The sequence below is a fragment of the Oncorhynchus nerka genome, linkage group LG20 (assembly GCF_034236695.1).
Source record: "Oncorhynchus nerka isolate Pitt River linkage group LG20, Oner_Uvic_2.0, whole genome shotgun sequence".
NCBI lineage: Eukaryota > Metazoa > Chordata > Actinopteri > Salmoniformes > Salmonidae > Oncorhynchus > Oncorhynchus nerka.
Genome location: NC_088415.1, coordinates 25,815,711 through 25,838,660, shown reverse-complemented (window position 1 = coordinate 25,838,660; position 22,950 = coordinate 25,815,711). Strand labels below are relative to the sequence as shown.

At 43.6% G+C, this 22,950-nt stretch overlaps 2 protein-coding genes across 2 annotated transcripts in view; one reads left to right on the top strand and one right to left on the bottom strand.

The window, feature by feature from the left end:
* Window positions 1-28: 28 nt before the first annotated feature.
* Window positions 29-2,979, top strand: LOC115102142 (sperm microtubule inner protein 11-like). Its single transcript, XM_029621757.2, has 5 exons — window positions 29-163; window positions 270-521; window positions 756-941; window positions 1,871-2,009; window positions 2,096-2,979. Exons 2-5 carry the CDS (start codon window positions 431-433, stop codon window positions 2,142-2,144), a joined length of 465 nt encoding a protein of 154 aa, XP_029477617.1. The 5' UTR covers window positions 29-163; window positions 270-430; the 3' UTR covers window positions 2,145-2,979.
* Window positions 2,980-6,186: 3,207 nt separating this feature from the next.
* Window positions 6,187-22,950, bottom strand: part of LOC115102141 (adenylate cyclase type 6-like) — a 48,817-nt gene continuing 32,053 nt past the window's right edge. The window contains exons 4-23 of the mRNA XM_065005336.1: window positions 15,767-15,916; window positions 13,873-13,994; window positions 12,544-12,655; window positions 12,269-12,396; window positions 11,954-12,112; window positions 11,711-11,852; window positions 10,569-10,697; window positions 10,026-10,054; window positions 9,705-9,852; window positions 9,481-9,578; window positions 9,310-9,397; window positions 9,099-9,215; window positions 8,853-9,011; window positions 8,565-8,740; window positions 8,425-8,478; window positions 8,130-8,262; window positions 7,755-8,018; window positions 7,348-7,552; window positions 7,002-7,126; window positions 6,187-6,899 (exon numbers count right to left, since the gene is read on the bottom strand). Coding sequence (XP_064861408.1) covers window positions 6,771-6,899; window positions 7,002-7,126; window positions 7,348-7,552; window positions 7,755-8,018; window positions 8,130-8,262; window positions 8,425-8,478; window positions 8,565-8,740; window positions 8,853-9,011; window positions 9,099-9,215; window positions 9,310-9,397; window positions 9,481-9,578; window positions 9,705-9,852; window positions 10,026-10,054; window positions 10,569-10,697; window positions 11,711-11,852; window positions 11,954-12,112; window positions 12,269-12,396; window positions 12,544-12,655; window positions 13,873-13,994; window positions 15,767-15,916 — 2,667 coding nt within the window. The 3' untranslated portion in view covers window positions 6,187-6,770. The remainder of the gene's footprint in view (window positions 6,900-7,001; window positions 7,127-7,347; window positions 7,553-7,754; window positions 8,019-8,129; window positions 8,263-8,424; window positions 8,479-8,564; window positions 8,741-8,852; window positions 9,012-9,098; window positions 9,216-9,309; window positions 9,398-9,480; window positions 9,579-9,704; window positions 9,853-10,025; window positions 10,055-10,568; window positions 10,698-11,710; window positions 11,853-11,953; window positions 12,113-12,268; window positions 12,397-12,543; window positions 12,656-13,872; window positions 13,995-15,766; window positions 15,917-22,950) is intronic.

The window sequence follows — 22,950 nt, the reverse complement described above, 5'->3', positions numbered from 1 at the left end:
CCTGTGTTTTCCCATGCAGAGGTGATTGCTGTTCGATTTGAGAAAGGCATTCCCATCCTTGATGCTTTCGCCCGATGACGTGAAGGGCCTTTGCCTGGTGCCACAGCATAATCGAATCCGCTCATTCAGAACATTATAGATACAAATCTAATAAACAAATCTGGTATTGTGCCTAATTCTACAAGACAGAAGATCATCTGTCAAAATGCATTTCTATCTGAACGTTTTGTAACGTTGCACCTTTCTAAACAGTTTCTGTTTCTTCACAGGCTGATGTCTGGAACGCCATCTGATTGGTGGCACTTGTTACCATGGTCCTGCGTAAAACAGAAGTTGTGATTTATTTACAGAGGCAATTGCTTGCCTTTCCCACATTTTCCTGCTATCCTAAACAGCTTCAGACTGTTGCTGGCGACGGTAACGTTACTTTATGGCTTTCTTCGGGATAACGAATTTGGGCTATCAAAACCCCATCGGAGACAATATGTTATTGTGTCCGAGATCGTCTGCTTCTCCCGGTGGTGAGTGCTTAGCTAACGTTGCTGTATTGTAACGTTATCTGTGTTCATTTGTTTACACTGACTTAACGTTACTTGCTAATTACCTACGTTAATTTAGCTAAATGGTCAGTCATTAAAACAAGCAGAATAAGTATGTATTTTAAATGTCATAGCTTTGCTTTATCTGTCCTGACATGGATCATCATTCGAAGGTACAAGTGGTCATGCCGGAACAACCTGCCTTTGCTTTTATAGATGAGGTGGATTCAAGGAGCTGGGCTAAACAGTCAGGACTGCCCTCCATCCAAGTCCAGAGGGGACCCCCAAAATGCACTGACACTGGCAGTATCTACAACCAGCCTTCTCCCTTCAGCCAAGACATACACCAAGGGAGCCAGGGGCGATACAGAGAGATGCTCAAACGGGTTCAGATACCAAGATGTAAGTTAGATGTGAGTACTCTTAAGTATCACTTATCATTTCATGTACAGGTGGTAGGCCTTAGCTGTTCAACATTTAGGTTTGAATGAAATGCACTGATCAAAAATATAAACGCAACATGTAAAAGTGTTGGTTTCATGAGCTGAAATAAAAGATCCCAAAAATGTTCCATATGCACAAAAAGCTTATTTCTCTCTTTATATCCCTGTTAGTGAGCATTTCTCCTTTGCCAAGATATCCATCCACCTGACAGGTGTGGCATTTCAAGAAGCTGATTAAACAGCATGTTCATTACACAGGTGCGCCTGATGCTGGGGACAATAGAAGGCCACTACAAAATGTGCAGTTTTGTCACACAATACAATGCCACAGATGTCTCAAGTTTTGAGGGAGCGTGCACTTGATATTGCCAGAGCTGTTGTCAGATAATTTAATGTGAATTTCTCTATCATTAGCCTCCTCCAATGTGGTTTTAGAAAATTTGGCAGTACATCCAACTGGCCTCAGAACCGCAGACCACATGTATGGCGTTGTGTGGGCGAGCGGTTTGCTGATGTCAACGTTGTGAACAGAGTACCGTATGGTGGCAGTGGGGTTATGTTATGGGCAGGCATAAGCTATGGACAACAAACACAATTGCAATTTATCGATGGCAATTTGAATGCACAAAAATACAGTGATGATATCTTGAGGCCCATTTTTTTTTTAAGGTATCTGTGACCAACTAATGCATATCTATATTCCCAGTCATGTGAAATCCATAGATTAGGGCCTAATACATTTATTTCAATTGACTGATTTCCTCATATGAACTGTAAAATCAATTAAATTGTTGCATTTATATTTTTGTTCAGTATACATTTTACTAAACCGAAGGCAAGGGCACACCGTGGATCAACATTGAGTGACATGTACTCACTCTTCCCTAGCCCCGAATCAGCTGTACTCCGTGCCCCTGACAGACAGCCATCAGTGTGGATGGTGGATGTCTAATGGAGGCCAAGGAAAGATGCATGAACCCTGGACCCAAGTCAGACGATTCCCCCGCAAGAACAGTGAGATGACCAAGTGAGTGTCGTGTCGGATTCTAACATTCTTCTTGAAGTCAGATGTGTCAGTGGCCTGCTCACCCTCTGCCTCCTGTTCTTACTCAGGTTTGTGAAAGAGATGTCAATGACGGACCGAGAGTTCAGCTTATTCTGATTTCCACTCCTGCAGTAACATACACACACACACAATCCCATCCAAAGACCTCTGGGACCTTTACACTGTAAGGACTATTGTGGTTTAATAAACTGAGACATTTTCATCATAGCATGTTATTTATTTTTGTGAGCTACTGTATCAGGTTGTCAAATGACCTCTGCCTTTTCACTGGTAAAATTGAGCTGTTACCTCTCTCTAGAGGAATACAATTGTAATGCCCATGAGGAAATAAGAGTATTTTGTTTCAGTAATTAGTTATTGTTACTCAGTAAGGTCATTCATTCGACCTTGGGGATAGTAACTGACTATCTCGGATCAGATACGATATTATGACTGAAAAGTGTCTAGCCAAATATTTGATACGGCATGTTTGTATATTTAGTAAAGCTTGTATTTGGCATACTTTCAGTACATTAACTAAATCAATCAAATTATAACACGAGGAAAACATTTACTTATCTTTAAAGTTTTTCTAAATAAGCTAACATTACAGTATCATTAATAACATATGAGGTCAAAGGAATATCCAGATATCACTTGCTTTCTGTCAGTACACTTTTGGGCAGCATAACCAGTTATCCATCACATTTACCCCATCCCCACCCTAACTCCTCCCTCATCTTGTAGGCTCCTTCCCTGTGCTCGTGTACTGTATGCAGTGTGCTTTAACTTGCTTGTCCCTTCCCAATATGCGTGTGTAAACTCCTGGAGTTTCAATGTAAATGTAATGATCTGTGAGAGAGGCACTCTACCTGAGAAACAATGCTGTTTCTGATTACAGGGTCATTGAGTGAGTCAGTCAGCACTGAGCACACACACCAGTCTCAATGGCAGGCTTGAACAATTCAGAGGATGAGGCTGTAGCTACCTGGTGTCTATCTGTACATTGAGCACTGTAACTCCTTCATGATAGTGCAGGGAGAGACAAAGATATGAATCCTCTCATGTATGAAATGTATTGGGTATCTGGGACTGCTTGCTCTCACCTAATAATTTCATTGGTCAGCATCTGCTCAATGACAATCAGCCAATGGTAATCCTAGTTTTTACAACAGGTAAAGAAAGCCGCACACATTAACAGCAATCAACACCACATAAAACAGCCATTGTTTTTATTTTTAAAAATTCTTCAAGGGGAAATGTTATTTTGTCTGTCATAGTCCTAAACTCTTTTTGTCCTTCACTTCAGGAAAAGCGGTGACCTTCTGAACTCCTTCAACACAGGGGTAGAAAACAAAAAGAAGGGGGCCGGATTCATCAGGCTTGAGCAAAACACACTTTCAGTAGTTCTGGGACGACCCTCCTCCCCTCATCTGTGCCCTAAAAACATCCCAAGAGTCAACAATTAACAGCCACCCAACCCAAAGACAAGACAGCCTGTAGAAATAGAATAAAACGTGCATCATCTTACTAACCACGTCCATTCTATGTATTCTATTTCTATGTTAATCACTCTCGATTGGGCACAACCTCAGTCATTATTGACCCCAAGACCTTTACTTTTCCACGGCGGTCCCACACGCTCAAGGCCAAACATCACTACACGGGAAGGGGCCAATAACATGAGGCTATTAGCTTGCTTTGGGACAAACATGATCAACTTTTAGTGTCCATAGTCAAGTGTGTTATGAAGATGTTATGGGAAAGTCAACATTAACAAAATAAAGTCCGTGTTGAGTCAATGCTAAGGTCAGTAAATGATTTCCATTAGCTTTCACAGGCTGTCTATCCTTCCCTCGATTTCTCTGACTCTGTGAAACTCAGTTCCTCTTCCCACTGTATTCTCCAGTGTTCAATTAAGACAGAGTTCTAATACTGCTCACACTGCTGATTGTGTTCTGTCTCTCTGAGGAGGGCCCTGAAATCTGATAGGGATGGGATCAGTGCATAACCTGACTGAGCTTAGTCCTGTAGTAGTGTTTGCTCAATGAAAAGGTACAGTGTACAGTCTGTATATCTGTGGAAAAGCGACATCTAATGAGTATGAGTGATCAAATCTAGGGCCAGTGTTTGAAATACTGTAGTTGGCTGCAGTTGATCAGTTGGTACCATTGAGCTTGAGCTTTTACGTCTGGCATTTTACAAGAAAGCGTTCTGCCCTTTGATCCTTATCGTTGGAATGGAATCATCATAATAAGCGTAATAATTCATCATAATAACAACAACCATAAGGTTAATACAAATTATGAATACAGAGGTGATAAAAAAATACTCAACGTTAAAACAAACAGAATCGAAAACAGGATACCACAATCAGACATGCTTTAAAGCAGTTAAGTTAGGCAAAAAAGCAGTTTGAAGTATCATAAAAACCTCACAGTGAAAATAGTTATGCCCCTTCAAGATTACAAAGCACAGTATTCAGCCTAATATATATATATATATATATATTTATTTCCTTCTTTCTTTAGAAAATACTCGTTAGCGATTCAAACTTAGGCGCCTGTCCGGTACCACTGTATTTAATGCCCAGGCTTTCCCCTCTGGTTCTGGAACATCTTAGGCGGCTGTCCGGTACCACTGTATTTAATGCCCAGGCTTTCCCCTCTGGTTCTGGAACATCTTAGGCGGCTCTCCGGTACCACTGTATTTAATGCCCAGGCTTTCCCCTCTGGTTCTGGAACATCTTAGGCGGCTGTCCGGTACCACTGTATTTAATGCCCAGGCTTTCCCCTCTGGTGGAACCACTGTATTTAATGCCCAGGCTTTCCCCTCTGGTTCTGGAACATCTTAGGCGGCTGTCCGGTACCACTGTATTTAATGCCCAGGCTTTCCCCTCTGGTTCTGGAACATCTTAGGCGGCTGTCACGTATTTACCACTGTATTTAATGCCCAGGCTTTCCCCTCTGGTTCTGGAACATCTTAGGCGGCTGTCCGGTACCACTGTATTTAATGCCCAGGCTTTCCCCTCTGGTTCTGGAACATCTTAGGTGCCTGTCCGGTACCACTGTATTTAATGCCCAGGCTTTCCCCTCTGGTTCTGGAACATCTTAGGCGGCTGTCCGGTACCACTGTATTTAATGCCCAGGCTTTCCCCTCTGGTTCTGGAACATCTTAGGCAGCTGTCCGGTACCACTGTATTTAATGCCCAGGCTTTCCCCTCTGGTTCTGGAACATCTTAGGCGGCTGTCCGGTACCACTGTATTTAATACCCAGGCTTTCCCCTCTGGTTCTGGAACATCTTAGGCGCCTGTCCGGTACCACTGTATTTAATGCCCAGGCTTTCCCCTCTGGTTCTGGAACATCTTAGGCGGCTGTCCGGTACCACTGTATTTAATGCCCAGGCTTTCCCCTCTGGTTCTGGAACATCTTAGGCGCCTGTCCGGTACCACTGTATTTAATGCCCAGGCTTTCCCCTCTGGTTCTGGAACATCTTAGGCGCCTGTCCGGTACCACTGTATTTAATGCCCAGGCTTTCCCCTCTGGTTCTGGAACATCTTAGGCGCCTGTCCGGTACCACTGTATTTAATGCCCAGGCTTTCCCCTCTGGTTCTGGAACATCTTTTTTTAGTTTTGAGTCCTTTAATTTCCATTTGCAAAACAAATGGAAAGGGACACATTTGAAAGGGGTGGAGCAGTTGACAGTATGCCTTTGCCGTATACAATTGTGCCTTGGGTGCTCGAACTGTTATAGCTGGACTGAGCCATGGTGGGGGTAACAAATTTGACAAGGGTTGAGGAGGGGGGGCATCCTATTTCCTCTTATTTTGGTGAACCAATAGGTTGAACCCTCTCCCCAGGACTTAAAAAAGGCTACCAGCCTCTATTTAATCTTAAATAACATAATAATAATTTTAGAGATGGAGGCAGAGTAATCATATAGATGTCATCGATGATAAACTGTACTGGACCTCTTTGCTGGCTGATTGATAAACCAAATGAAAGTTGTTACACATTTTGCCCATATTGATTAATAGCATTTGCCAGCACTGTACTAAAAAGACTGAGGGTACTACCGTGCAACAGATTTGAGTTGGTGATCATTGCAGACTTTTGCGAGAACATAACAGACATGTCTTGCCTTGTTTTTCGTAAATACTTTGGTCAATATTTTCCTTCAATTTATACACATACTCATACACACAAATATGCATGTACATACACACTTATAAACGTGTAATAAACTGGATATTTGTGCACGTATGTATTCAGACTTTTTCATAAAGGAATTTTTGCACAAAACATCAAGATTAAAATAAATAAGTAACCCAGAAGTAAAACATGAGTACCTGTTTCATAATTCTGCTGAAAATATATCATGAAAAAAAACATAACAATCACAGAAAATGATGTCAAATAAAAAGTAGCCTTATGTACAGCCTTTTTCTTTTTTTGACACAGGCTAAAGGCGTTGTTTTAAATAAACAGACTTTGCATCTTTAAAGTAGCCTGAGAGAAAGGCTAGACATGAGAAAAACACTTGTCCTTCCATGTGTGCGGGCGCCAAAACATGGCTGCCACATAAGAACATTTTCCTTCTCAAGTCCTGGAGTCTCAAAGTATTTTCTCTTGGCTCGGGTTTCAAGTGATGGCATCGCTAGTTGTTAGCCGCTAGCTCGCTGTGCGAGTCCTCCCTCAGTAGTGCTGCCGCGGGAATGGTCCCGGCTAGTGCTGCCACGGCTGCTAACTATTGGGCGGTCCATCATTCAGGAAGTAGGTCGTCATTTCCCCTTTGCCCTTGACTTTAACGACCCCACGGCACTCCAGAACATATCCTATATCTGAAAGCACCTGGTGGAGGTCCGTGGTAACCTGAGGAGAGTGGGAAAATGTGCATTTTTGACCGGCATACACTATGCTTATTAGGAACGGAGTATGACCTACTGAGTGTTAACTGATTGACATCCTCCATACCTGAATGCGGTCTGGGACTCCTGTGCTGTCCATGCGACTGGCTACGTTGACCGTGTTCCCCCATATATCGTACTGGGGCTTCCGTGCTCCAATCACCCCTGCGACCACTGGCCCAATATTCAGACCTGAAAAAAGAGAGACAGATCATAGATTCATAAACATAGCGGTTATTCATACCAAACTCATGCATCCATTCATATTCTACTCTGTTTCCTATTAACCAACACTCTCTCTGGTCTGCAACACTGGTTCCTATCCCACTCAATCCTGTCTGTGTTTCAGAACTTCATGTGATATTATTTAACCTCAGTTTGTTTAAAGCTTTGTTGAGCTTTTTCAGACTCACCTATCTTCATCTGGAAGTTGTTGAAGGAATGCTCATTGATGTACTTCATCTGTTCCCTCAGTCTCATGGCATAGTCGGCCAGAGCCGTGATGTGGGAGCGGCCCTCACGGTCGTAGGTGGAATCATTGAGACCCGAGGCGGCCATGTAGGTGCTGCCAATAGTCTTGATCTTCTCCAGCTGACGAAACTTCTCCTCACTGATGATCTGAGAGTAGGACAAAACACAAAGCCTCAGGTTTGAGTTTGGCCAAAAATTTATCCTATTTTAAATGCATGAGGCCAACGATGAATGTACTGAAAATGCACCAAAGGGCAAAAGACACGGAATTCACAATGACACTAAGCGTCCACAATTCCATAATCTACCATCTCCTCTCCTCTCTCCCCCCCCCCCCCCCCCTCTTTACCTCGTCAAAGTCGGCGATGATCTCGTTGAGCAGCCTAAGACATTCCACTCCCTCATTGTTGGCCTCCAGCTCTACATAGAACTCAGAGAAGTTGGAAATGGAGGCGAACATGACGGCCACACACTCACAGGACTGGTAGTAGAGCTCGTCGTTACGGCGCTCACGTGCCAGAAAGTGAGCCGCCACGTCCTTGGGCAGGATGTTGTGGAGGAGACGGCGGTTGTAGGCCTGAAGCTCCTCCATCTCCTCCTTCTCCTCTGTGGCCTGGAAGGAGGACATGAGGGAAAAAGGTTAAGATAGGTGGGGACATCTTATACTACACTATGTTCTGCTGTAGTCAAGGTAGAGGAGTGCCCCTCTGTAGGCCTATGGTACCTGTAGTTTCCAGAGGAAGTCGAGGCGTGAAGTGGACTCCACCTGCTGGGCATGGAGGTAGAGCGCCAGCACAAACACAGTGAGAATCACAGGAGTCATGACTCTCAGAGATACTTTGGTCACACTGAACGGGCTGCAGAGAAACAGTTAGAAAGAAAGGTCAGAGAGGCACAGTTAGAAAGAAACAAACCAAACTGCAGAGAGAGAGTGGATCAGAGAAAGAGAAAATGGGTCATATGCACACCTACACAGATTTAAAATAATGATTTCAGAAAGGCTTTGAATCCAAACTTACCACTCGACTGTAGTTTCATTGAAACTGGACCATTGAATAGTTTCATTGAAATCACTGGATGAGAAAAAGAAAGAAAATGGTTTAGTCAAAAAACTACAACTACAACGTTGTGCCCTCCTGAACGCAGCCCCAGTACTCACAGGGCTTTGGAGGTGACAAAAAGGTCAGCATTTTCGAACAGCGCCACCTGTGGCCACTCCACCAGCAGCAGGAAGGTGAGCTGGATGAGCAGCATGAGGGCCAGCTTCCCTATACTGCTGATCTGGAGGAATACTGAACAGGCCAGCAGGGTCAGCAGCACACTGTAGCTGAAATACTGAGGGAGAGAAGGACAGAGAGGATTGATTGATGATCAGATTAACCTGTTATTTATAAAGAACATATAAGACATCAGTATACAACCTGACATCGGTGACACACCCACTCACCTCTGGGAAGGGACATGAGGGGCCCTGGCTGGGACAAATCTCTAGACCCCCATCTACCGACACAGACAGGTTGCGGATGAGACAGGGTGTCACCATGGAAACAGAGATGTTCAGCTCCCGGGCAATGCAGTCCACCAAACTCTCTGTGTCACACGCAAACTACAACCGAGGAGACATGCACAAACATGTTAACTTGTGGGGAAATGTTTGCCGTAGGTGTGTGTGTGTCAATCTGTTCAGTCTCACCATGTTGACAAAGGCAGAGATGAAGACGAGGATGATGGTAAACACCCCCACCAGAGTGCTGTTGGTACGAGACTGGACTATCTTCTTTGACACGATCTGCATCGCAGCTGGAAACAGCTACAAGAGAGGAGGAATAAAGGAAATAACGTTTAGTGTCCAGAATGCATGTGGGTGTGTACAGTAGGTAATGTGTGTGTTGTGGAGGTCTTACCTTAATGCAGGAATATATGGCACAGATGAAGAGGATGTTGGCGAGGATGATGAAGATACTGATGTAGATCCCCAGCATTACTGGGGTGCTGCAGGAGGAGACACACAGACAGGAGGACTCAGAAAAGTAAGTGTGTGTGTGTGTGTGTGCGTGTACGCGTGTGTCACTCACTGTGGAAATATGACAATCTGGATGAAGGAGATGAAGCAGAAGACCAGGAGGGTACAAGCCACGTAACCCCCAAAGCGATCGTCTACCTTCTTCGAATACTACCAGAGAGTGATCAGAACCCGTTAAAAAACATCAGCAGACATTAACTGTGAATGTGAACTACATAACATACCAGGGATGAACTAAATAAAGCCCAGAGTATTCTGGGAGATGTACGCAGAGACCTTTTTCTCTAGGCTAGAGGTCTGGAAGGTGAGCAGGAACTTCTTGACGTGGTCTTTCCTCAGCTGGTCGATGCTGCGAGCATCGATGGCTCGCCCAAGAAACTCATCCACCTCATCTTCAGGGTTCATTGCCTCCTGGGCACCACGGCTGGAAAGGGGGAGGAGGTAGAGAGAGAGAGGGAGAGAGGGAGAGAGAGAGAGTGTGTGAATGTGCATTTTGGCAAGTGAGCCTATCTCCCTGGGTGTGTATTTAGGTGGGTGTGTATATGTGTATATGTGTATGTGTGTATCCCAAACATCCTCAGAAAAATAACTACTCACTTGTCTTTGCTGGACGACTCATCAATCCCCTGAGAAAGAGAAAGAAAAGGAGGATTAACCAACATACTGAAACCCAGACAAGAGATGTAAAAAGAGGGATTATCCAATAGATGAACCCTGTAGGGAAGAGCTGGCCCTCAGGAGACAGGAGAGGAAAGACAGAAGAGACTATCGGTAGACACTGGGGAACATAATGGAGAGACTACTACAGGGTTTCCCAACCTCGGTTCTGGGGACCCCAAGGGATGCATGTTTTGTTTTTTGCCCAATGACTACACAGCTGATTTGAATTATCAATACTTGATGATTTGTTGAATATTTCAATCTGCTGTCTAGTGCTAGGGCAAAAATCAAAACATGCATCCCTTGGGGTACCCAGGACCTTGTTTGGTAAACGCTGGTAGTGGGACACACAGAGCACTCTGAAGTGAGGTAACATTTATGGGTAAGACTATTGGGATACAATAAGTAGATATAGGGGAGAAGCAGGAGAGACACAGATGAGACACAAATGAGCCAAGAGAGAGAGAGGTCTCGTCTCACCATCTGTCTGAAGACTTTGGAGTCCTTGGTCCTGGAGAACCTTGTGTCGGGCACCCAGCGAGGCATCAGGCCCTCGTTGGAGTTGGACCGCGTCCTCTGCATCTTGGCCATCATGGCCTTCTCGTCTTTCTACACAGAGGAAAGCACAGACAGAGACAAAGGTTAGACAACTGAACCGGTGAAACCCTTGAGTGGATTAAATGGGTGCTAACATGGACAACCCAATGGGTTGTTCAACCAATTCAGTGCCTTTTGAATAGTGTAACTTGGTCCAAAAATAATTTAATTTGAACATTCTGTCATAAAGGGCACATGTTGAACTTCATTAAAGAAAGTATTCCATCTCAATAGGTTAAAGGGCAACTCTGCCACTTTTCAACATCATATTCATTATCTCCAGCACCAAACCAGTGTCAACATATGTGAAAACTGCGCATTTCTACATTTTGTAGAACTATATATTGAACAAAAATATGAACATAACATGCAACAATTTCAAAGATTTTACAGTTCATGTAAGAAAATCAATTAGGCCGTAATCTGTAGATTTCACATGACTGGCAAGGGCGCAGCCATGGGTGGGCCTGGGAGGGCTTAGGCCCACCCACTGGGGAGCCAGGCCCAGCCAATTAGAATGAGTTTTCCCTACAAAGGGGCTTTATTACAGACAGGAATACTCCTCAGCAACAAGAGTTCAGTTCACATAACAGGGTTGACCTTAAAATGAGGGACTGACGTAAATGAATCACTAATAACATGAAATAAATAATCATCTTTAGAAATTACTTTGTCAAAGCAACAAAATAACTAGGGGATGGTGCAAACTTCACATTTTGACACATCTTCTTAGAAGTCACATGGGGTGCAAAGAGTGACATTTCAAAATGCTGAATTCTTTATTCATATAAAAAATTAGATTTATTGAATTATCCTTGTGGTCTATATTAAAGGGCACTTAATTTAATATAACGTGCTTTAAAATTCAATATTGGTGCACAATGTCTGCTTAAAACATCAAAGAGATGCAAAAGGCACTCTTCGTGGAACAACCTCAATTCTCCAGTGTTTGGAGTGCCCTGTAAACTGTCATACAACTGTACGTGTGGTGGTTAGCAAGTGTAGGAAGTCGTTTTGTCCCTGACCCGTTTCTGGCTGCAGCCCAGCACCAGGAAGGTCTCAATGCTGTTCTCCTTCAAGTAGGCGTTCCTCTCCCCTCCGAAACCCGGCTCCACCTCATAATCCCTATTTAGATACTGCAGGGTGGCTTTGGTGATGTGGATCCTCCTGGGAGAAGGACACAAGGTCAGTCTATGTGTGTGTCTGCGTGCGCACGTGCATGTGTGCATACATGTGTGTGTGGGTGTGTGTGTGTGTGTCTCCCTCACCCTGCCTTGCCCCCAGCCTCCATGTGGTTGGCCAGTGTGACATCGTTGGACCACACGTCAAACTGCCACTTCCTGAGTCCCAGCACCCCACAGTGCACACGGCCGCTATGGATGCCCACACGCATGTTGACGTTGACCCCCGTCACTTCACGCACCAGCCTGCACATTTACACAAAGAACATGTATGTTAAATGTTTTTCCAAAAAACACATGATACTCCAACAGGCTGAAGCAATACATTTATGATATATTTTATGATTTGTCATGTCTAGAAAATATGGCATCTCCCCACACACAGACGTTCCTCATACTCACGAGATGGCCTCTATCATGTCAACGCCCATCTCCACACAGCAGTGCGCGTGGTCAGCGCGGGGCTCAGGCAGCCCAGACACACAGTAGTAACAGTCCCCCAGGATCTTGATACGCAGACAGTGGTTCTCCTACAGATAGAGAGACAAAGCAGTTATGGCAGTTAGGGAGGGACAGAGAACAAATTATATTCAATTGGAAGGGCAATACACTAGTTAATGGAGAAAATTTGAAAATGGGGGAAGGTGAAAAGAGAGTGAAGAGAAATTCTTATTTACAGATGCTAGTTTGTCGAATCGGGCGAAGAGCTCGTTGAGCGTCATGACCAACTCCTGAGCCGTACACTGAGACGCCAAGCTGGTGAAACCCTCAATGTCCGCAAACAGAATACTGAAGAGAAACAAAGAGACAGGATTGGTTGATCAGTAACTCATCAGATGACCCTTCCTCCTCCTGTTATGTGTTGGGGTAGTCTGTCCACAGCCTTAATGTCTGTCTAGTTGCCTGTGTGTGTGTGTGTGTGTGTGTGTGTGTGTGTGTGTTTGTGTGTGTGTGTGTGTGTGTGTGTGTGTGTGTGTGTGTGTGTGTGTGTGTGTGTGTGTGTGTGTGTGTTTGTGTGTGTGTGTGTGTGTGTGTGTGTGTGTGTGTGTGGGTGTGTATAGTTGGTGCTCTAATTGAATCTGGGCTGAAGCTCCCATTCTTTGGGGATTATCTTATCTTGGCTGCTGGTAATTAAGTATTCCCTTACTAGTGTTAATTAGCCCGCTCTCTGCCAAGCCCTGAGTAAGGGTGTGTGTGTGTGTGTGTGTGTGTGTGTGTGTCTGCGTGTGTGCATGCGTGCGTGCGTGCATGTGTATATACAGTATGTGTGTACGATAATGTTGATGTGCAATGTTGAATAAATATACAAGTACCCTGCCTTTATTTGATAAAAGACACCGTTGAATAACAGTTAAATGAGGTCAAGAAATAAAACACAACAACACTGTATTACATGTTAAGGCGTCTGCCTGCTTCCCAGCCGAAACAGTTCGGAACAGTTTGTGTACATATTATAACGACATTTTGTGACGTTTTTGTATGTTTTGGACTTTGGTGAGGGTTTTTCGGCTGTTCGGGCACACACATTTTTTTCTAGAGGCAAGCCAAAGTTCGGACCCGAAGTCTACGCCCCTTCCTCGGTGATTGGTCAACATTAGGGATTCCTATTTGTTGTCATTCAATGAGGGACGACACGTTTTTATGCACATTGAGAAATATTGCACCAAACATTAGTTAAATGTAAAATTGCGCGACTAAGATTTCCTTGGCAAAAAACGTCAAAATTAATGACAGATTTCTTGAATTACCTTAAACCAATTCTGACTATTTTGGCTACGGCATCTCAAAATGGGCAAACAGTTCTATTGCGCTTTTTTCAAGCGAAGCACACTCTTCGGTTCTCCTAGCTGACATTGGATTGCCGCCAGCCAAACTGAATAATGCTGATGCCTTTAGAGGTCATAGCTCTTGTCAGTTTGGTTTGTTCAAGTAATGCTGTAGTTATTGATGTGTTGTTGTCAGGGCAGGGCTACTGAGGTTACCAGGATGATTGTGTCTATGCTGACCTGACGTTGTCATGTTTCTGGATGTAGATCTTATGGAACATCATGTCTTCTTTCTTAGCGTTGATGTCAGCCTTCATCTCCATGGCAACATGCCTTGGCAACACAGACAGCAAGAGGCGTTCCTGAAGTGTTGAGAGAAGTATCTGGCTTAGTTAGTATCTGCATTTAATACATACAGTTGAAGTCAGAAGTTTACATACACTTTAGCCAAATACATTTAAACTCAGTTTTTCACAATTCCTGACATTTAATCAGAGTAAGAATTCCCTGTCTTAGGTCAGTTAGGATCACCACATTATTTTAAGAATGGGAAATTTCATAATAATAGTAGAGAGAATGATTTATTTCAGCTATTATTTTTTTCATCACATTCCCAGTGGGTCAGAAGTTTACATACACTCAATTAGTATTGGGTAGCATTGCCTTTATATTGTTTAACTTAGGTCAAACATTTTGGGTAGCCTTCCACAAGCTTCCCACAATAAGTTGGGTGAATTTTGGCCCATTCCTCCCGACAGAGCTGGTGTAACTGAGTCAGGTTTGTTGGCCTCCTTGCCTGCACAAACTTTTTCTGCCCACAAATGGTCTATAGGATTGAGGTTAGGGCTTTATGATGGCCACTCCAATACCTTCACTTTGTTGTCCTTAAGCCATTTTGCCACAACTTTGGAAGTATGCTTGGGGTCATTGTCTATTTGGAAGACCCATTTGCGACCAAGCTTTAACTTCCTGACTCAAGTCTTGAGATGTTGCTTCAATATATCCACATAATTTTACTTCCTTATGATGCCATCTATTTTGTGAAGTGCACCATTCCCTCCTGCAGCAAATCACCCCCACAACATGCTGCTGCCACCCCCATGCTGCATGGTTGGGATGGTGGTCTTCGGCTTGCAAGCCTCCCCCTTTTTCCTCTAAACACAACGATGGTCATTATGGCCAAACAGATCTATTTTTGTTTCATCAGACCAGATGACATTTCTCCAAAAAGTACGATCTTTGTCCCCATGTGCAGTTGCAAACTATTGTCTGGCTTTTTTATAGCGGTTTTGGAGCAGTGGCTTCTTCCTTGCTGAGTAGCCTTTCAGGTTATGTCGATAAAGGACTCATTTTACTGTGGATATAGATACTTTTGAACCTGTTTCCTTCAGCATCTTCACAAGGTCCTTTGCTGTTGTTCTGGGATTGATTTGCCCTTGTCGCACCAAAGTGCGTTCATCTCTAGGAGACAGAATGCGTCTCCTTCCTGAGCGGTATGACAGCTGCGTGGTCCCATGGTATTTATACTTGCTTACTATTATTTGTACAGATGAACGTGGTACCTTCAGGAGTTTGGAAATTGCTCCCAAGGATGAACCAGGCTTGTGGAGGTCTACAATTTTTTCCTGAGGTCTTGGCTGATTTCTTTTGATTTTCCCATGATGTCAAGCAAAGAGGTACTAAGTTTGAAGATAGTCCTTGAAATACATCCACTGGTACACCTCCAATTCACTCATTTGATCTCAATTAGCCTACCAGAAGCTTCTAAAGCCAGGACATCATTTTCTGGAATTTTCCAAGCTGTTTAAAGGCACAGTCAACTTAGTGTATGTAAACTTCTGACCCACTGGAATTGTGATACAGTGAATTATAGGTGAAATAATCTGTCTGTAAATAATTGTTGGAAAAATGACTTGTGTCATGGACAAAGTAGATGTCCTAACTGACTTGCCAAAACTATAGTTTGTTAACAAAAATTTGTGGAGTGGTTGAAAAAATGAGTTTTAATGACTCCAACCTAAATGTATGTAAACTTCTGACTTCAACTGTATGTCCTTCAAAATTACTGCTTCATTACTGCTTCCTGACAGTCAGTGGAGGTGTTTACACAGTGTGTGTGTGTGTGTGGGTGTACCTGCTGCTGGTTCTCTCTCTGCAGGTGCAGTCTGGCCTGAATGTATCCTCTGGTCTCCTGGAAGGCCTGTCTCTGAGACACCTCAGCAGGGTAGTGGGTACAGATCCCAATGATGTTAGTGCACAGGAATATCAGCACGTTGGCGCTCAGCTAGAAGAGAGGAGGATAAAGAAAGGGGACATTTAGAGACTTGACCCCACATCGGTTTTTCCAAAACATTCTGTGCTAGGGGGCAGCGTAGAGCCATGTTATGGGTATCTGGATAGGGATGTACAGTATCAAACACAGTGATGAAACACACATGGAATCTGATACTGAAATGGTGCTTTCTCTGCTCTCTCTGTCTCTCTCCCTGCCCATCTCTCCCTCTCTTTAATTCTATGATGACATACACAGATTCACAGGTCATACTATGGCCAATGACACATTGTGCTTCTCCTCAAGGACTGAGATGTACAATTACATCATTTATAATACATTACATACCCCTGACCTTGTATGGAAATACACAATATCCATGTTTTTACTCACACACACGTGCAAGCATGCACACACACGCACACAGACGCCAAGAAAATCATTAACCTTGCCTGTGGAGGCATGATGATCCTGTTTGTGGGATCATTTTTTCCTCGTGCTCCCGTCCTCTCATGGCAGTCCATTGACCACTTCATATGTTTAACATCTTACTTTCTGAACTCGTTAAACTTGAAATGAAACAGACATTTTTTTGTGTCCTGCCCCTGGGACCTCCCCTGTCACACTGTCCTCGGAGTGTCCCCAGCTGTAGCGTGGGAAAAAACGCTGCCCTCTGACACGCTGAGAGGCTGTTCACTTTAAAGATGGCCTCTTGTTTACAGTTTGCAGCGTGAGAGAGTGGAAACACTCCACTCCTCCCAAGGCTGTTTTTGGACACAAACACTGGCTTGCTACATGCCAACAGGAAACACTGTTATGTCACACCCTATGTGGCGACCCTAAATTAGCACAGCAAATAAGTTAAGGGGCTAATGTGCCAGCTAGGGTTAACCATGGTCTTCGCTATCTAAACCACATCTTTCCTTGGAGGTATAAGATTAGATACCTGCCAAACCTCACTCTCTCTTTCTTTCTTATGCTCTCCCTCTACTTTATATGAAAGTGATTCTATCATCCTTATAAAACTTTGAATCATCCTGAAATAGACAGTTGATTGCCCCATCATTATGCAGGTGAAGCCTGACTCCTACTGGGCTGAAACAGTAACACAGGTAGGCTTGGTTGGAATGATTTCAGGTTTACAGTAAACATACAGCCATTATATTGCACACTTTAAAATATTCCTCCCCCTAAGAACATTATACAAGAAATGGATGAAATTCCACCTAGCCCATATGTGTGCATTTTGTCAAAGCGTGAAATTAACTGAAGAAGGCTTGGTTTAGCTAATAGCCCCTTATCTCTTAATCGACATCTGGCCCATGAATTAACTTTGAACTCTCCCTGACCTTTCCGAGAAACAAGTGCATAGGTGAATATGCAGAGTTTTACACCAAGGAAGAGGGAAAGAAATAAAACAGGAAGAATAAGAGAAAAGACTAATAAACAAGATACATGGAGAAAATGGGGCAAGGGGGAGCGAGAGATAGAATGAGAAGCAGCAATAAAAAAGAGAGAGAGGAAGATATGTGAGCTAAGGGAAGGGGAAATAAACTGTGGAGGGAGGAGGGGTGAGTGTAGAAAATAGAATAGCATTCAAGGGACAACAACAGATAACATGGAGACAGGGGGTGTTAAGGGGAGGAAGGATGTGGTGGTAGTGGAGTGAGTGAGTGAGTGAGTGAGTGAGTGAGTGAGTGAGTGAGTGAGTGAGTGAGTGAGTGAGTGAGTGAGTGAGTGAGTGAGTGAGTGAGTGAGAGAGAGAGAGAGAGAGAGAGAGAGAGAGAGTGTGTGAGAGAGAGAGAGAGAGTGTGTGTGAGAGAGAGAGAGAGAAACGGAGGGAGTGAAGGACAGAGACGAAGGAAGTGAGGGAGAGAGAGAGAGAGAGTGTGTGAGAGAGAGAGAGAGAGAGAGAGAGAGAGAGAGAGAGAGAGAGAGAGAGAAACGGAGGGAGTGATGGACAGAGACGAAGGAAGTGAGGAGAGAGAGAGAGTGTGTGACAGAGAGAGAGAGAGAGAGAGAGAGAAACGGAGGGAGTGAAGGACAGAGACGAAGGAAGTGAGGGAGAGAGAGAGAGAGTGTGAGAGAGAGAAACGGAGGGAGTGAGGGACAGAGACGAAGGAAGTGAGGGAGAGAGAGAGAGAGAGTGTGTGACAGAGAGAGAGAGAGAGAGAGAGAGAGAGACAGAGAGTGAGAGAGAGAGAGAGAGAAAGAGAGAGAAACGGAGGGAGTGAGGGACAGAGACGAAGGAAGTGAGGGAGAGAGAGAGAGACGGAAGAAGTAAGAGAGAGAGGGGGGAGAGAGAGAGAAAGAAAGAGAAATAGAAATAGAGCGAGAGAGAGAGAGAAAAAGAGGGAGAGAGCGAGAAAGAGAGAGAGAAAGAGAAGACAGATATGGGACACACTGACATTAGGCAGATGGTTCCGAGCGCTCAGCTTTGTTTACATTACTCTCACTGTTCAAGCAAAAACAGCCCAGAGAGAAGAGAGAAACCTGCTGTGTGTGTGCGTGCGTGTGTTGTATGTTTACTTAAGTAGTCTGTAGAGAAAGTACTGTGTGCATATTTGTGAAGGAGAGTTGACATTGCCTTCTTGTCTTCTTGCCTGTGACGAAGTGGTGTCTGTGTGTATAGTTGTACTGTACAGTATGTGTGTAGGATCACAGGCCAGACCAGGCCTAATTGCTTGCTTTTCTCCTGTGTTTACACAATAGCACACACAACTACTCTTCAGGAGCTCCACTCAGCATTATCTACCTGTAGTGGGCCTACAGCTGTCCCAGACTACAGTCACTGTGTACACACACACACACACAGTAGGGCCCTTATATTGTCCATGCCACAGTACGGTTGGAGGCATACTCCTACTGTCCACTAATAATGTTATGTCCCCTCTATTGCATAGTGATTATGAGGACCCTCTAAAACAATAATAGTTGTAGTATCTAAGGAGGTATAGTCCATATTTCCACCAGAGTGACATACTGAGGGCAACCAGCCACTCTGTAGAAGAGAACCTAATCCTTGGTTATCAAAATGTAGTTATGTAAGCCAGTAGTCCCTGATCTAGAAAGGGACAAGAACATCAGCAGCCATGACAAAACAACACAGGATAGAATCAAATGCATTTATTACACAATAAACTTCCAAAAAGGAATAGAGAGTATGGGCAGGCTCAGTCAATAAATTACTAAATTACTCAATGAATACACAGCGGAATAAAATCATTTTGGATGACGGTTATTGGTCAGCCAAATGACCGTGATCACTGTTATAATCATTTGAATAGCAAAAAGAAATACACAAAAAAATCTAATGTTTTCCTCTCCTCCGCTCCTGACTGCAGGTGCTGCTGCTGCAGGGAGGTGGCGTTGCCTAGGCAACCAAAGACTCGTTTTCTACAACATATTGCTTGTTTCAGCAAGGAGCAACAAAGTTTTATCAGGTTGTAAAGAGTCCATGTTACCGCAGAAACGGACTCAACTGCACGAATGCTCAGCTGTCCCGTCTTCAGTCAGCTGTTCGTTCCACACAAAAAAACATATGCAATTATTATTATTTATTTTTTACTGTTACAGCGGTTATTTTATTTTCATGCTGGTCTTTATCCATAATCGTCAGTTACACAATTATACGGTAATTGTGCCAGCCCTAGCTCTACAGTCCATACTTTCCATCTAAAATCTGTAACTTTGTATACAGAATCTGGTACAACTATGTTCCTCACAGCAAGAGAATGTTACAATGAATTCGCAGTTAATAAGTTTTGTTTTCAATCTGTACACACTTTTGTTCAGAGGTGTAAAACACTCAAGTAAAAATACTTTAAAGTACTACTTGAGTAGTTTAGGGGGATATTTGTACTTTACTATTTATATTTGACAACTTTTACTTCTCTACATTCCTAAAGAAAATAATGTACTTTTTACTCCATACTGTCATGTTCTGACCATAGTTCTTTTGTTATGTCTTTGTTTTAGTATGGTCAGGGTGTGAGTCGGTTGGGTTGTCTATGTTCCTTTTTCTATGATTTGGTATTTCTGTGTTTGGCCTGGTATGGTTCTCAATCAGAGGCAGCTGTCAATCGTTGTCCCTGATTGAGAACCATACTTAGTGCAGCCTGTTTTCACCCTTGAGTTGTGGGTGATTATTTTCTGTTGAGTGTTTGTATTCTGCACCAGACAGAACTGTTTCGGTTTCGTTCGTTCACTTTGTTGTTTTTGTTCAGTGTTCAATTTCTTTATTAAAAATATGGACACTTACCACGCTGCGCATTGGTCCTCCGAAGAAGACCGTTACACATACATTTTCCCTTATACCAAAAAGTACTCGATATACAGAAAAATGGTCCAATTCATACACTTATAAAGAGAACATACTGTACCTGGTCATCCCTACTGCGTCTGATCTGGCGGACTCACTAAACACAAATGCTTTGTTTGTTAATTATTTATGAGTGTTGGAGTGTGTCCCTGGCTATCCGTAAATCTAAAAAACAAGATTGTGCCATCTGGTTTGCTTACTATAAGTAATGTGAAATGTATACTTTTGATACTGAAGTATATGTTAGCAATTACATTTACTTTTGGTACTTAAGTATATTTAAAACCAAATACTTTTAGAATTTTACTCAAGTAGTATTTTAGTGACTTTCACTTGAGTCATTTTCTATAAAGGTATCTTTACTTTTACTCAAGTATGAGTATTGGGTACTCTCAGCGTAACGATGTGCGCTGAGAGTCGGGAAGCGAGTTCAGGGAGTGAGTATATTAATAAATAAACGCAACATAATAAAAAACAAGAAACACAGACAACACACAGACATGAAACAGAAACAATGATGCCTGGGGAAGGAACCAAAGGGAGTGACATATAGAGAAGATAATCAGGGAAGTGATGAGTCCAGGTGAGGCTGATGACACGCAGGTGTGCGTAACGATGGTGACAGGTGTGCGCCATAATGAGCAACCTGGTGACCAAGAGGCCGGAGAGGGAGCACACGTGACAGTACCCCCCTCCCCGACGCGCGGCTCCAGACTCAGGATGCTAACCAAAATGACAATCCCGGCAATCGGGAGCGGACCGGTCACCTCTGCTGAGGCGCGGGAAACATGTCAGCCTGGTTGAGACATGGGAGCATGGTGACCTAGAGCGCCAGAGAGCATACGTGACGATACCCCCTCCCCGGCGCGTTCGGCTCCAGCCGCAGGACGCTAACCAAAGGGACGAACACCGGGGATCAGGAGCGGACCAGTCACCCCTGCTGATACACAGGAACTTGTCGCGGACTGGGGCACGCAAACGTGACAGAGCAGCTGAGGTAGGGGAGCCTGGTGATCCGGCTGAGGCAGGGCAGGCAGACGAGCCGGTGGAAGCAGGGGAGTCTGGCGATCCGGTGAAGGCATGAAAGCCCGAATAGCCGGCTGTAGCACGGGAGCCTGGCGATCTGTCTGAGGCATGAGAGCCTGTAGTGGCTCCCGGACCCGACGTCATTCCCACCAAAATAAATAAATAAAACACTCCCGGATGCTTCCCTTAGGTTAGGCGTCATTCTGTAACGATGTAGGCTGAGAGTCGGGAAGCAAGTTCAGGGAATGAATACATGTAATTAATAAATTAACAAAACAAGAAACACAAACAGCGCCCCGACATGAAACAGCAATAATGACGACTGGGGAAGAAACCAAAGGGAGTGACATATAAAGGGCAGGTAATCAAGGAGGCGATGGAGTCCAGGTGTGAATCATAATGACGGTACCTCCTCCCCAGCGTGTTCGGCCCCATCATAATGATTCACAGGTGCATGTAATGATGAATGCCAGGTGTGCGTAATGAGGCTTAGGCTAAGTTATTAGGGTGAGGCACATGGGCTATTAATAACAGCTTACTACACAACATACACTAAGTATTACTTTCTTAGCTACAGTCTACATATCCCCTGGCATATTACATCATTTCTGCAGCAGCATACAATACATTTTTGGACTCATCTTGTTGTGCTGTACTCACTTGAACAGGAAGGTGACACAGTGGTCCTTCATGGGCAAATTTTGTGATCAAACTTTGTCATAAAAGTCTGCCAATTCCGAGTTGGATGACCATTCAAAACATGTTTTCCCAGTCAGGGCTTGTTTTTTTCAGTTCCCAGTTGTCTTGAACTCAGTGAAGACTGAGATTTCCCAGTTCCGAGTTTCCAGTTGTTTTGAGAGTGTCAGACGTCATGCTGGATTGACAGCATGGCCAATGTTGAATCTCTATCCTTTTAAGCTTGGAAAAGAGACCCTTGAACCCAGACTTAGACCACACACCCACTCCACTGAATAGCAGGCTAGTGATTGCTTTGCAATGCTTGCAGTTAGCTACTGATTGCTTCCAAACCCCTCATTGTTGAATTTGCGATTTCCAGCTTGTTCTGTAATGTTTATGTCCATTGGCCGATGAGTAATGACATGTTTTATCTATAATTTCTCTTCATTATTTTTCTTCATATGACAAGGATTGAAAAGGATTTGCCAGTAGATTGTTGACTTGATTCAACGACAGTCCAATGCCAAGAGTGTGCAAAGCTGTCATCAAGGGAAAGGGTGGCTATTTGAAGAATCTCAAATATAAAACATATTATATTTTTGGTTACTACATGATTCCATATATGTTATTTCATAGTTTTGATGTCTTCACTATTATTCTACAATGTAGAAAATAGTAAAAATAAAGAAAAACCCTGGAATGAGTAGCTGTGTCCAGAATTTTGACTGGTACTGTACAGTGGGGCAAAAAAGTATTTAGTCAGCCACAAATTATGCCGTAAATTATGGTGCAAATTATGGTGCAAAATAAGTATTTGGTCACCTAAAAACAAGCAAGATTTTTGTAACTTCTTCTTTAAGAGGCTCCTCTTTCCTCCACTCGTTACTTGTATTAATGGCACCTGTTTGAACTTGTTATCAGTATAAAAGACACCTGTCCACAATCTCAACCAGTCACACTCCAAACTCCACTATGGCCAAGACCAAAGAGCTGTCAAAGGACACCAGAAACAAAATTGTAG